Genomic DNA, 15758 nt, shown 5'->3' on the forward strand with positions numbered 1-15758 from the left:
ACTCATGGATTTTTCTTCTTTTCTTCCTAAGTACGTGAATTCAGTGATTTGATATTATGTTATTTGGGGATTTTTTGGCATGATATTGAAACATGTGCAAAGAACTTTTTCAAAAGAAACGGGGAAGGGAAGAATGGAGTTTGCGTTCATGTTGCCAACGTCATTGCTTTTGTCTCTTGCAAGAGCAGTGCCACTGACGACGTCTTGCTGTTCCAGAAATCCCTCATTCCTGAATTTCAGGCTGCTGGCTGACACCTTCTAGGCTCCAGAGGAACACAGGTGTCTTGGATATAGAAACCAAGGTCTTCATTTGAGGAAGCAGGTTTTCTTTACCACTATGGGGCCCTTGAACTTGGCTCGGTGTTCAGTGGTGAGCCCCTGCTGCCTGTGGAGCACAGGGAGAGGTACTCATGGCAACCCGTGTTGCTAGGCAGATGGATGACTGTGTTTTGTTCCTGCCACCGTGTTCTCAGGGATCCTGGCTTCACTTCTAGATATAATTAATGGTAATAAAGTCTGAAGGTTAAAATATGTGGATCTCTAGGGCCATTTCTGTGCCGGGGTGGGATGGGGAACAGCATCCTGGCACTTACATATAAAAGCGAGAGCTTTTTTCTGCTGCAGCTCTTTAGGCGTAGTCCCAGAGGCGAAGCACTGCCTGTAGCTCCTTGACATTGTGGAATATTGCTGAGGGAAAGAAATGCTTCCTTTTTCCTAGTAACTCATTTTTAATGCATGTTCAGCCACTTTTTCTCAAATGCAGCTTTGTTGAAGCTGGACAGGAGCAGATAAAGATGCATAGGATCAGAGCTGTATATGAGCAGCAAGAGATACTTGCCAGGACAGCTCCAATGCCATCCTGTGGACCGAGAAGGATTTGAGATGCTGCTATTATAAGCGGCCTTCGAAGTTATTCTTTTTCCCTTCCTTCCCTCCTTCCGAGTTTTACTTACAGACTCAGCCAATCACTGAGCTTTCTCCCTCTAAAAGAACATCTCACCCTTTCTGCCTTCCTCCATATTTCTCCCTCAGTTCTAATTGCATGGATTCAGATGCTTCTCAGACCTTTTGCCGAATTTCTTAACATGGCAGAAAACTATTCATTTTTTGATGGGTTGTTTTTCAACTAGTTCAGTGACTCATACCTGCTCTCAATGAATGGCGGAGCCAGCACAAGGTAGAAGGAGGATGTGCAGCCAGCAGTAGAGAAGGAAGGACAAGACTTGAAGAAAGAGCTGGATCCTGCCCTTTCACCATTGGTGAACTTCCCATGTCTCGTGGAATCATACCCTCTGACATTTTATTTAAGAGATCAGATTTTGGGCTTTTAGATTTATTACCTGTATGAAAAATAAAGGAACTCCCTTGCCAATTTATGTGTTTTTTGCTGTTCTGTAGGTCAGAGCAGGAAGACTTTTATTTTTCAAAAAGAAAACAAAATGATGACAGATAAGGTTAATATGAAAATACCAGCAGTCTGGAAGAGGTCAATGGTAGAGCCAATAATGGTGGGCATGCCTATTTGTCTCTACCCACTCTGTTAGGGTTCTCTTCATCTGGTCCAAGCACAGGATCAAAGTCTGCAGTAACAAAGAGAACAAGGCAGAATAGAAGCTGTCTTTCCTCCCACACATCAAGGAATGAGGTAGGTGCTCTCAGTGTAATTTACCCAAAATCTGAAGGGAAAGATACAGCACAGGCAAGGAATGATGGAGTCATCTTCTCATTTTTATCTGGTTGCTGTGTATCATTTGGGTGAACAGATAAAGTTTAGATAATACTCTTTTGAAGAAGCTGTTTCTGAGTCGCTCAGATCAGCTGCTGATCCCAGAGGAAGAGTGGAATGGAGACACCAAATGCACTTGGGTCATTCGTGTTATATTGGTGAAAAAGGGTACTGTGACACGGAAACACCTCCTGAGTGGCAGGGCTGGACCTGTTTAGCTACAGAGGAGTTATAGGTAGACTCCTGTCACAGGATCATAGCTATTCATTTCATTTCTCTGTGAAGGGCAAATGAATGTGCTTCTTTGTGCCTTCAGTTATATGGTCCCCAAGGACCCACAGAGGGAGTTCCATAGTGAAGGTCTTTAGCAAGTGTTCGGAGCAAAGATGCGTCCAAAAGCTGCAACCCTGAAGCCATGGGGGGACCCTGCTTTGTGGGATGTTATTATACCTCCTTGAACAGCTTTATCTTTTACATCACTTCTCCCATTTTAGAGCTGTTTTTTATTGCTGAACAAAATTTCTGAACATATGCATGGAAAATATACAAAATGTGTGATAGGACCCTGATAGCTGAGAGGAGTGTATGTGATGAAATTAGGTGCAGAGGCAAGGGTACCTTACATCTATTAGACTTCAGTGGATTCAAGCTTTATATCAACAATGCTGGTTTCTTCCATATTTTCCCTGAGATATTTTCTGACATTTTTAAAATGAAAAATTACAAGTTTAAAAGGGTATGTTCTCTTCAGAGGAGCTCTTTAAAGATCTTGCATGCAGCAGCTGATATTTCAAGCTGTTGAATTAGTAGTTCTGGATTTCCTTTTGTACTTGTCTGTGCCAAAATGCGATTAGTTGTTTCAGCCCACTCATACCCTTGGTTTGAGATGTCTGTGCATTAAGTTAGAAGGGAAACAGTCATGTGGTTCAGGTCCAATATTTGATCTGCATTATAATTGTTAACATTTTTTTCCTACATAGATTTTTCAAGATATGTTGTCAGGAAATTTTAAAGCAGCGACTTCTCATTTTGAAGTGCTTTCTCATTCCATATTTTGTTCTGTTCCTGGAGACACGCAAGACACCAAACCCCTGTGTGTCAGGAATTGGGGGAAGAAGGGGAAACAGGTGCTGACACTTGGCTGCAAGCTATTGAAAGCAAAAGAAACTCCAGGCTGGAGCAGATGATGCAAATGAAGCACTTGGATTTACAGTAATTGTCCTGAGTGGAATCTCAACAACACGGGCAGGACAGTGCAAAATACTGTTTGCTGAAATTAGTATTAGCTGTAAGCCACAAAAGATTCTGCAGCTAGGCTAAAGGTATCAAACGGAACAAGTACAAACATCCAGAATTTGACCAATACTTTTATATACTCAGAACAATGCTCTCCCCGAGGAGCTATTGTAGCAGCTCATGAGGGCCGGAGTCAGCTGCTACAGCAGGACACAGACATTGTGGCATACACAACGTGTCATAGCTGTTGCATACTTCACGATTTCCCCTTTCTTGATCGGCTTTTACACACTGCTTTCGTTACTATCCCTCTTGCAGGAAACAAAGACAAGCATGTGTCAAATAGGAAAGGGTGGTGAGCAAAGCCAAGCGCAAGCCCTGGTGAAATTGCTGGGAAGATGTTAAAGGTAGCGGCCGGAGTGGAATTACTGTCTTATCACGTCACATTTGCAGTGACTCACTTCAATTCAAAGGCTACTGTAAAAACACAAGAATCTCAACAAATTTGCACAATAGGCAACATTGTATCTATTTTAAAGCTGAAAGTTGTTCATATTTTGGGTATGGATTTGGCATGGAAACCTGAATGACTAGAACAGGGTTTTTTAAAGCATTTATTAGGGAAATGTGGTAAACACATTGAATTAGCGTAGCATTTGTAGAAGAGCTGTAAATGTCCGCTGACGAATCAGGTGATCTGGAAAATGATGTAAGAAATCTAATGCTGGGCACAACATTCAAGAACATGAAATTCCACATTTGGGGTAGGGGAGGGAAGAGATAAGAAAGCTCCATCCTTGCCAAAACAACGTATTTTGTAGTTTTCTTCAGTTTCAAACATGTGACTGATCCACCACCATAGATCTACAACCAGGAAAGACAAAGGTTTTTTCTGTGGAGGGGTTGAGGGAATAAGAAATGGGACTCCTGTAAGACTGAAAGATAAGGGCCTTTCCTTCTGCTGCTGCTGCTGCATCCTCTAACTTTGGCTGCCATGCTGTTCTCACCAAAACTTCTGTTACCAATTTGAGGGGAAACAAATCCGTGCTACTTCTATAAACATGTAATTTGAAATATTTAGTTACTTTAATAAACTGTTCAAGTCTGTAGATAACCTTTCAGAGGGAGCAGCTTTGTTAGAGAGCATAATCAGCTGTTTTCCCAACAGAGTAACAGTGTGTTCTCTTGGGTATCTATTATACCCTCTTTACTCTGAGCCACGTTCAATAAAAATGCAGAAATAAATGGCTGAAAGGCAAACAGCAAATGTTGTAAATGTTATAAAAAAAGTAAGCGATTTTTTTAAAGCAAAGAAGCCCTATTTACCTTCAATGTGTTTTTTGAAATTTCAGGCTTCCATGAATACTGAGCATATCATAACTGTTTGTTTGAGAGGTGGAGATGAGCGTGTGAGGAGGAGTCATCTACACGGGCTTTGCAAAACATCTGACAAACAAGCACCTGCTGTGGTGAGGACAAGGTTTTAGTTCTAGGAATTTAATATTTATTTATTTTCTATGACTATATGGTTACATCTTGCCGGAATATTCATATTTATATTTTCTCTACTTTCACAGTTGTTTCAGAGTCGGAAGAACCAGGCATCGCAAGCGTGTCTGCTAAAACACACAGCTAAATTTAAACTGCAGAGTTTTATTTAATATCGCTAAGATAGAATATTTTAGCTGTTTTGGAGCGATGGTATTTAGAATAAAATGTTCTTTCACTTTCTAAAGCTCAGATACATAGAAATGTCTGCAATTGCTGGGAAAACTCCATTTTTAAGAAAAATAAGAGTACTGTGAACTGACAGGTTTAAGGGGCTCATTCTCTGCAAGGACAGCAGCGTGCAGTGCTGTGCAGCGCCAGCCCCACCTCACAGGCCAGATGTGGGTTTCAGTCTTGTTTTTCCTCTCTTTAGCACAAGTGGGAATAACATCCTAAACCCCTGCGTGGGGTGGTGCAGGGCCCCAGGGCCTGGGGAGCAGGCCGGGGCTGGGCCTCTGCACTGGGATCCAAATTTTGGGCTTGATCTATGTTTTGGGGCGACTGTGGCCGTGGCTCCCTGCCCGCTGCAGTACTCGAGGCCGACACGCAGGGCCTCCACCAAACTACTTCCATCCTTTGTATGTTAGCAGGCCGCGAAGGCCGCAAGTCAAGAGCTTTCCAGGGCGGAGGGAAGGTGGCTGCGTTTGTCAGCCCGGCCGGGCCCGCTGGGCAGGCCGCCGGCAGCCGGCCTCGCCGCGCCCGGTCGCGGGGAGCCGCGGCGGCGGCGAGAAGCGGCGGCGGCGGCGGGAAGAGAGGGCCCGCCCGGGCCCGGTCAGGCCCGCGTCGCCATGGCGACGGCGCGAGACTGCTGCCATGGCGGAGAAGGAGGGGAGCGGCGAGGGTAAGGCCGGGCCGGCGCCGGGGCCTCCAGTCCCGCGGGCTCTGCGGGAGGGCTGGCGAGGGGGACGGGCCGCCGCCGGGCCCCGGCCGAGTGGTGCCCGCCCCGCCGCGGCCTCCGGCCTCCGGCGGCGGGAGAGGCGGCGGCCAGTGGGGTCAGCCCTTCCCGGGGCTGGTGCCAGGATGGCACACGGACACGCACTGAGAGACACAGACATATATATGTGTTTGTGTGTGTGTGCATGTATTTATATATATATGAATGCATGCACACTTACATATTTACACACACATGTAAATACACCCCCTGTTCCCCCATCAAGGTGGCCACACCACTGCCTCCACCTCAGGCCTGACCCTGCCTCAGGGCGAGGGGCTTCTCCCCAGCACTCCCTGGCACGGGGGATGCCACCAGCTGCCTGCTGCGATGCCACCCGCGGTCAGTGTCACCCGCGGGCGATGGCCACGGGTGCTGGCAGCCTTGTGGTTGTGTTACTGCCGTGCAGAGTGCACCTGGAGTTGATGGCAGCGGGTCCGACCACCTCGTCACGGCATGGGGTGGCTTCTAGCACAGCCAGGACAGCTGAACCAGCTGCTGGAGCCAGTTGGTCATCCCCCCTTGCAGTCATTTCTGGATGCATCGGGCTCTCTCTGCCAGGAAAAAGTAATCTGTGCTGCTGATAGCACCATGGCTTATTTTTAGAGGCAAGCGTGTTCTACTTTAGGGAGCGTTGCCAGAAATTATATTTTACAGGCTAAAGGTAATTCCTCCTGCAAGGATATTCAAGTATCGTTTCAAGGAAAACATACTTTCTGTAAAAGTCACAATATTGTGACTTCTAAAATCCATCCTTTCCATAAGTAAACTTGTGTGTGTTGTAATAGTTTGCAAATTCTGAACATTGATTTTGAAATAATCTAAATAATGGATTATTTTGTATTATTTAGGAAAAAAACAATATATTCTGTAGAAAAGTCCTGTATAAATAGTTGCTGTGGATGGTGCTGAATGAGTAATTTGATTTTGGTAGAAGTATTTCTAGCATGCACTTTGCAGCATAGATATCTCGCAGAAATTAAGAAATAAGACTGATGTAGCTTCAGTGAGTTCTAAAAATATTATTTCTTTTATATTTTTTTCATTTTTGTTTAGTCTTGTGAAAGCATATTTTTTGCATCTTTCCAGTTTTGCAAATGAAGCTGAGGCACGGTGTTGGCAGAGGTGGATAGGGATGATAGGATAACAGCCTAGAAGTCTGCCGAACCATCTGAGAAGATAGAATCTGGTCTTCTGGTGGGATAACAGTAATACTGGGAAGTTCTGGCTCCATGTATTTTGGGTACCCATATGTACGATATTGAGATTTTGCACCATTTCGTCAATCCACAGGCAGAAACTCTTGCAGAAGGAAGGTCATGGGTTTTTGATTGCTTGATTAATGGCTTTTAATGCAGTTTTTGTAGTTTCGAAGTGAGAATACTTTGTAAGAAGTTTAATTACTGTATTTCTGAAGACAGACTTTTTTTAACATCCTGTAAAACACTATTCCCAGTAGAGTATCAGGTATCACCTTCTAGAGGAAAACTGTGCTCTCATCCTAAACAGCCTCGACCCATAAACTCCATTCCTGGCCCTACCAGACTTCCTGATGGATCATGGAAAGTGACATACTGGGCTTTGGTTTCCTATCTGTAGAATGAGGACAATAACCTGTATCACACGGACAAGACATCTGACTTACCTTCTGTCACTCATGAGAATCATAGTCTGTTATTAGGCAGACCAGTTGCTTATTGCCCTATAAAAGTGTCTCATTATTATAAACATGGTTGAGGTGAGCTAACAGTCAGTGTCTCATTAAACTGCAGAAGCAATCCCATGAGAATAAGTTGCTTACACCCATTTCAGAGTTGCTATTAGACTTCTTGTAGATGGCAGTTAGAGGGTTAATTAAGATTCCCCAGTTCCGGATTCATGCATCGATCATGCTTTCTTCTGACAAGCATTCCACATCTTTGCAAACTGCAACTTTTACTTTATTATGCTTCAAACAGAACAATAACATTAGTTGTATTGTCAAATAATTAGTCTTTAGGGTATTCCTCTCAGTTCTTTGAGAACTGCAGTTCCACCAGCTTTCATGGTAAAGGTTTCCCTCAGGTCCTATTATTTTCAAATTTTGTCTTCTTCAAAGTTAAAATGTCTGCTTAAATGTTTTACAGATGTACACGATGTACACAAGGAAAAATGGTGAAAGGCCAAATCCTGCAACCTCTTGTACATCATGTTACTCACATGAGTATTACCCTCTAACTTACGCAATTCTTGTGAATAAAATCTTGTATGTGCATAAGTGTTAAGGGGATCATGCCCATACTATCTGTAGCTACATGTTTTATGTATGAATTTCTGTCCCTACGTTTGTGCTTTCAACAGTGTTTAATGTTTTTTCTTCATACCCATCTGATTACGCTAGACTGTTTGCTTAATCTTTTTCTTCTGTATATTTGTCCGTATCTTCCCTCCTATCATTCCGTTTCTTTCCCTTTTTCTGCTGCTTAATTCAGTCTGTCTGTTCTTCCATTTGCTCTCAGATACTTTCTTTGTAATTTGACATAACATGTCAGATTTTCTAAGTTTTAACATCTCTGATCTCAATACTGATGTTACTAGAACCTGAAAGCAAAATGTCAGACCGGTAGTGCCTGAAGTAGAACTAGACAGAAGACAAGACATATTTTTCTCCAGCTGGGATTTAAGAAATCACATGAAAGTACATAAAGGAGAGAACGCTCGGTGTTCCTATATCATTATGGTAATGTTATGTAATTGATCAGTATTAGAGTTTTCCTAAGACCATATTCTTTGTGCCAGTTAGTGAATATTTAAAATGCAATTAATGTAATGAATTTTAATCCAAAAGAAAGTATATTAAATAGTCTGAGCTCCTGCTTAACCCACTTATGCCCATATGAAACCGAGTAACTAGTTTTGGATAACAGATGTCCTCCAGAAAGATACCTGATTCTGATGCGAAGGCCTACGGAGATGGAGAATAACCATTCTGCGATGATGGTTTTCTCTGGTAAGTGATTAGTAGTTGTTCTGGGTAGTTTGAGTTACAGCTGCAATAGGCAATCAGGCCTCATAGATCGTCTTTCCCACTTATGAAACGGTCATGTGGAGGTTGTTGGTGGAGATGGGAGAGAGTTTTCACCCCAATTTTAGTGCCTTATATAAATACAGTAACAATGTGTTCAATCATACATATATATCTGCTCTTTAACCGCCCCGGTTTGCCACCTGGCACGCTGGTGAAATCAGAGATTTACTGGAGTTTACATTTGGTAAGAGCTAGCTACATATCCCATTCAACTACTCCCTTCTTGCAAAGAAGCAGTGTTGCCCCTACTTCACCTGCCTTGCCGAATCCTCCTGCGTCTGGAGGTAGGATCTAAACCTTCCCTCTCCATCTCACCTGTCTCTGCCTGGATTCTGTATCGCTAGAGATACTGAAAATGTGCTATTGCTGCTCATTCTGTTTTAATAAAGTTGCAAGTCCAAGCTTAGAGAGCCTAGTAGCTGCCACAAGCACTGTAAGCAGTTGTAACCATTAATTCTGCTTGGAGCACACTTAATTAACATGAGTTTCAAACCTGACACAGAAAAGAGCTTAAGCTGCATATGGCTTTGGGGAATCCCGCTGAATGGGATAATATGACGCACATGACGCTTAAGCACATGAGTACGTTTAAGGGTCTTGCTATATTGAGGATTTTAAAAAGTGTTTTTGAGGGTTTCACAAATAACCATCAGCATTTGAAAGGTACAAAAGCTATGGATTAAACACTCACAATAAACCTTCAGGCTAAAGTAGTCCATCAGACAAATTATCTCCAATTTAAAAAGTGGCAGTGTTTCATTTAAGGAAAAAAATACAGAATTAGTATGAGTTGTTAAAAATAAGTAGCTCTCATAGAGCTCAAGCAAGCAATATTTCAGCTCTAGAAGGAAATCTAGGGAATCTGTGCAGTTTTATCACAGTGGAATTTACAGATGAACACTGAATATTTTTATAACCTCTTGTTGACATTGCTGTGAGAAGTTACATGAGGAGAAAAGTTTATAGCTTTTATTAGACTGTAAAGCAGTTTAACATGCACCTTGACATCAATCTGAGTTATGTTTTAATATTTGTACTTATTTGAGAGTGAAACAAAAAATAAATTATGCCCATCTCCCATGGACAAACACAGGCTGTAGATCTGATCCTCTTGGCTGTACTCCTGCAGTAAAAGTTGATCTCAAATGGATGTAGGATAGGTAATTGCAGATTGACAGGTTTCTTGTTTCCATGGTGCATAAAATGGCAGAAGTTTTTCAGTTTGGCTCTACTTCTAGCTGACTTATTGAATAAAAAATTGGCTGGTGTGCAGAAAGGCTTTAAACTTTTTTGTCTTTTAAACAATGCCAACCAGCAGATACGCAGTGCTGACAGGGAGCTCGAGAACTCCCACAAATTATCTTTCCAACAATAGTTATCATGCTATTAAGAATTTACATGTCTACGTACTAATTATTCTCAGATCTGAGGGGTTGGGCTTTTTTTGCAATTTAGGAGTACCTTTATTTTGTGTGAACAGATACCGCTTTGTTGCTATTGACAATAGAATGTAGCGGGCTAAAGGTTGTGGAAGGGAAATGGTCTTTAGGGTAACAGAGGTCTGACATGAACCTGTTGTCGAACGTGCTCAACGTTTAGCCCCCAGGTGGGAGGTGGCCATGCAGACAGGGGTGCTGGTCACACCACTGCTCTGCCCCGACCAAATCCTGCCACCGGGTCTGGCTGCCGCTGCTCCTGTTTCTGCCATGGGAGTCTGGTTGAGGTGGGGGGCAGAAGCTGAAAATAGCTCCTACACATCCTGCAAGATGTCCTGAGGGGTGAAGTAGCTGCGGCAGCGATGTCCCAGCCCAGCCTGTGTGGAGGTGGGCCTCGTACCTGGCACAGCAGAGATGGCAGGATGGGCACGGGACAGTTGGAGATGGGGCTGGGGATGCTGCAGAAGGTGGCCAGAGAAGCAGGGAGCTCCCTGTGCAGAGCTCGCAGGTACCCGGTGCGGGGGTAAAAGCTATTGGCATGGTAAGGGGCAGGAGGTCCTGAAACTTACCTCTGGCCCCCATGGCTTTTGAGGTTGGATTACGTGCTACCTGACAGGTCTCCGGAGATATTTTTATAAATGGTCTTTAATTGTAAATGTCTGTCTTGAAGAAAATACAGACTCCCAGCTTTTTGGAAATGTGACATCCTTACTGTTCAATGTTACATAGGCGTGGGTAGTATGTGAAAGCCCCGTGAACGTAAGATGGGAAGGGATTTCCTTGAGTCCAGCCTGGGGCTGTATACAACCATAACTTTCAAAAACTTACCAAGCTCCATCTTAAAAATGGTAAGGATTATTGTGTCGCTGGTGTAAGGTCACAGGAGGTTCTGGACCGTTACTGCTGATGGTCAGGTTGAAAATTAGACATGAATTCTGAAATTTATCCGTGAACAGCTTGTATCCTTTTTTTCCCCTGTTTGCCAACTTTCTCTTTCAGATTAGCCTGCCTCAAATTGTTATAGAAATAAGTCTTACTCCCCATTGATGACAAATGTAAATGTCTTAAATTTGTCAGCTGAAATGCTGTTCAAATTCAGAATATTACTCTCAGGGAAACAAAAAGAAAATTGGAGGTTCGTATTCATTCACGATATGTAAAGAAAGCGATTTAGCACTGTAAGTGATACTTTCAAGACAGCTCCTTAAAAAACAAGCAGCTGCAGCAAACCCCTGTAAATCCCGTGCCATTTTGTTTCACTGTAACAGTCATCCTTTGCTTGGTCAAAGCCCTCACTCCAGAATAGTGCAGATAGAATTGCAACCAGTCTAGAAACTATTTTTTTTAACCCATTTGAGACCCTGTCAGGCAAATTGAAGGGCTTGTGATAGGTTACATAATAACAGCATGAATTAAAAGTCATACTTAAAAACCCTCATTCTCCCATTTTATTGTGGACAATTATGGTTCTTTCAAAAGAAGAAAGTTTACAAACTGCTGTATTCTAGCAGTGCTACTGTGATCCTGTAGTTAAACTTTATAATGGCTTATGTTTAAAATAAATTAATTCTCAGAGCACTAATGTCCACTTGATTCTGGTCTCTGGTTCCTGAGCACTTGAGCAATCGGTGTGCAGAGGCAGTTTAGTAGGCATATTCAATTTATGAGGTTTGGTGCTGCCACACATGCAATTGGATGTACATGCACACCGTTGGTGACAAGTTATGGAGTGCCCTGTTGGGGCCATCCCACGTCATTGGCAGAGTGAGCTGCTGTTGTGGGGCACACAGCAGCGTGTGCATTACTGCATTTTGGTGGAGCTTGGTGTGGTGCATATGTGTTGTAGGCTGTGGGTGCCGGAGTTGTCCTTTGTGGCTCTGCCATCTCCTTCTGGGGCCAGCATGTGGAGAGTCCAGGAAAAATGGAGGCAAATGCCTTCTGCAACCACACAGCATAGCAGCATGGGTTGTGTTCTGCCGGTGTCGCAGCCTTCCTTTTCCGCAGCAGCTGGAGGTATAGCAAGACTCTCAGCATCACCAGGAGAGCTATAGATCCTTGCAGGACAGTTTGCTGTTGGTGATGAAAGAGAATATAAGTATGGGCTAGACATAACTCTCTCATTATATCCCAGGTGTGGCTGAGATGAAAGATACCGGAACAAATTGCAACAGTGGAGATTGCTGTTTTTGCCAGCTCTGAGCTGCAACGGGAGTGCTGACTGGTACAACTGCCAGAGTTGGGATTTCAGGGATGTGCAAGACATCCCTAATGGAGATTTATGCTGAGCTTATCTCTGCCTTATGAAAAGGAAACAGCCGGTATTGACTTTAAAAAAAGTGTCACAGTTATTTTTTGCAGGCTACCAAACGTCAAGCGCTGGCATTTCTTTCATTTCACTGTAGGAAGGATAACATCATGACTTCCCTCAAGGGAAGTATAAGATATTAATTGTATATTATCTGTGAACCACAGGAATACAGGAGGCAGTCCAGATCTATGCATAGATGGGACTTCCTTGCCGCCTTTGGATGACTGGAGGCATGTCTCCACATCCTCTGCTCAGAGGAGATCTTTATATCAAAAGGAAAGGATTTCCCCCCATCATTCTGCAAGTTAGTGTGACAAAGCATGTTGTTTCACTGCCCTCAGTGTTGGTTGCATGCAATGGCAAGTATTTGGCAGCTTGTCTGTGGACACCAGCTAGCAGAAGGAGAGCTTTGCTGTCAGAGCTGGACCTGTGCAAATGATTAGGGAGAGTGATACTACTCAGAGTTTGCTGCTTTGGCTCATGGAGCTCCAGGCTTCGTGAAGTCAGACTCAGCCACCACTTGAGTGGCTGCAAAATGATGATGTGCTTGGCTGGCTGAAATCTAGGTCATAATTGAGACCTGTTAGGTCCAATTGGGTTACGTGTTTCTTCCTGAGAGTCATCATTGCATGCTGCTTCCAAAGTAATAATCTGCAACAGTTTTGAGGCCTGTGGAACTAAAGCAGCACGGCTGTGGCCAACTGCTTGGGAAGACAGGCAGGGCCAAATCGTGAGAACCGTAGTTGAACGTTTCATGCTGTGTCCGGATTGCTGCTCTAATAATGTTACAGCTACTCCTGACATAAAATGTTTGACAGCTTATCAAATGAAAATGCGTGTTGTTATGATCCAGGACTCAATAGCCTTTTCTGTCCTGTAAGGTCACTGTAACTGTCCCATCCCGGAGTCTTGAGGCCCGTCTCATCTGACCCTTCCCTCCAAGAAGTGCAAAAAGGCAAAACAGGTTTGAGGAAAAAAAAAATGTTTCAACACATGACCAAATATTTTGGGGAAAAAAAAAGAAACTGGCTTTTCTGCAAGGACCGTGCAACAACAAATGCACAAACTGTGGGCAAACAGACTTGTGTGAAAGCTGGGAAGAGAGAAACCGCTATGGTCAGGGTAGGTGCTGTTGTATTTTGAAAGATGCTCAGGAGGACTGCCAAGCGTTTCTGCTGTAAGTAATGATGACTCCAGATTCTTTCAAGCTCTGAGAGGTTATCCCTACTTTTTATCTGAAGTTTGGGCATACACATACATACATTCCTTCTGGTTCTCAGTGCTGTGTCTTCTCCAGAGGTTACAGGCAATAAGCTGTATGTTACTGTTCACAGCATGACCCTGCACTATTTAATACGGGGGTGACAGTGGGTTAGAATACAAGGAGTAAGGCGCTTAAGAAGGTCAGGTCAGGGCATTAGCTCTCACCATTGACTGTTTCAGAGCTCAGAGGGACTTTGTACTCAGGGTGATAAAAATCTGTAAGCTGTAGCTACAGGGAAAGGTGGAAGACAGAGCTGTGACCTCGCACAGCAAGGTGCTTATCACTGAGCGCTAACTGCAGCACCCCCAACAGCCAGGGGGACAGTGGGAGGTGGCAGGAGGAGGCTCAGGGCTGTGGCTAGGTGGAGCTGCACGCGGTCCTTAGAGCGGCAGCAGCAGCAGAACAGTAAGTTGGAGCTGGAGGAGGGCTGGGTGCCAAGTATTTGCTTGTGCACTTCCCTGCTACTTACAGGTATTAATCCTCCTGCACAGTATCATCCTGGCTGGTCAAAACAGAGAGCAGAAAACCTGCCTGTGATGCTGCGTATGTGGAAATCCAACTTGCATTGCCATTTCCTGATGGAAGGGCTTCTGCCTACTACCACCAGCGAGGCAGGGGATGATGGCCTCCACTGGACCATTTTCCTTGCAAATATAAAAGGAATGCTGTAGCATGGCTTATGAATTGCTCACTAGAAAATGTCAGAATGTCTTGCAATTTTAACCTGAATTATGCCAACTTGTGGTTTTCTTTTCTGACTTTTTTCTTCTGGGCGTGCTGCTAGGTCCAGAACACTTCATCAGCAGGAGAATATAGTACTGTAGCCAAGTCCTGGCCCCAGCCTGCACACCTGGATTTCCAAGGCCCGGACTAGCCCATCTTGGCTAGGTGCTGCTATGGGCCACTGCCTGCGCTTGTGGCGGATCAGGAATCCCTGCCAGAGTCTGTCTTGTCTTAACTGCTTTGACCTGGAACGTGATGCACGCTACATCCCAGATGCGTGGTCATACCAACCAGCCAGCCACTGCACCTCCATTTATCCTCTTTGGCAGATGCAGACCAAACCACAAATTTATTTTGTGCAGTGAAAGCAGGAAGGACTCTTTCCATACCATCCCACCAAAAAAATTGAAAAATTGATCACTCATCAAACCTCAGCTAGTGCAGAGGTTTGAGAAAATTGAACTCTAGCTGAGCATAGCTAGTATTCCTTGATCATTTCTCAGGATTGTAGGCTTCTCTGCTGGTGCTTATGAAGACTGGTGCTTCAGTATATATAGATATATATGTAGATATAGCATATCTGCACAGATTGTGTACAGTAAAAACATCAGGGCATATTTTGTTGAGCCTTTCCTGAGATGCGTGAAGTGCTGTCACTGACATGGATTGATATGTACCTGTGTTGCATCACTCAGACTAACTGCCTACAGGGAATGGAGTTTTCCCTAGCAAACCATATGATTGTAGCATCCTTCCCCCATATATCCCAGGATTGCGTATACCTAGCTTGCTCTCACCAACAAGCTGCTCAGGAACTCTTTGAACAGCAAGGAGGAAGGATTTTCTTGCCTGTAGGGCAGGGGAGAGACTAATCATCCCCTCCTTTTTTCTGAAAAATAAGTCTCATCACCTGGAGCTGAATCTAGACTGCCAAGGAACACAGTCACACGCGGTACCTGAAGAGATGCGAAGATTATGATGACAAAAGCGCAAAGTTGGGAAAGGAGATTCAGCAGAGCAAAGGGGTGCTATCCTGGAGGGAACAGTGCTCCAGGGCAAAGCGAGCAGAGTCAGCCGGCAGTGTCAGCCACCTCTGCCTGTGTGCATTTTTGTGTAAGGAGCTCAGCCAGGTAATAGGAAAGACAGAGTCGTATCCCTTACCACATCCTCAGCACATGCTGCTGCTTTTTTTCAACGGCACCAAACTTCTGTATGCCTTCCCCACCAGCAAACCCGCTACATGTCCAGCCCTGAAGAGCACTTAGTGGAGTTTTACAGACTGTAAGAAACACTGTACGACATTAGCAGGATTCCCGCTGGGACCTAGTCCCACTCAGCCACTCCTAACATTTAACATTCCCTGCCCCTCTCCCCTTCACTTGCAAGTTCTGCTTGGTTGTAAATAGTTTCAGTAAGTTTAGAGTACGTTTGCTTTGTATTTTATATGTAGGAAATCCTTATGCCATTTATTTCTTTGACAAATTGCAATCCTTCTTTCTGGGGATCTCCAGAAGGA

The 15758-nt window shown here is 44.1% G+C and overlaps 1 protein-coding gene across 1 annotated transcript in view; it reads left to right on the forward strand.

Annotated features, from left to right (window-relative positions):
• Positions 1 to 5264: 5264 nt before the first annotated feature.
• The window catches only part of DRC8 (dynein regulatory complex subunit 8), a 37810-nt gene continuing 27316 nt past the window's right edge, over positions 5265 to 15758 (forward strand). Inside the window, exon 1 of the mRNA XM_076335545.1 lies at positions 5265 to 5351. Within this exon, the coding sequence (XP_076191660.1) occupies positions 5324 to 5351 (28 nt within the window). The 5' untranslated portion in view covers positions 5265 to 5323. The remainder of the gene's footprint in view (positions 5352 to 15758) is intronic.

This window comes from Aptenodytes patagonicus, chromosome 3 (genome assembly GCF_965638725.1).
Source record: "Aptenodytes patagonicus chromosome 3, bAptPat1.pri.cur, whole genome shotgun sequence".
NCBI lineage: Eukaryota > Metazoa > Chordata > Aves > Sphenisciformes > Spheniscidae > Aptenodytes > Aptenodytes patagonicus.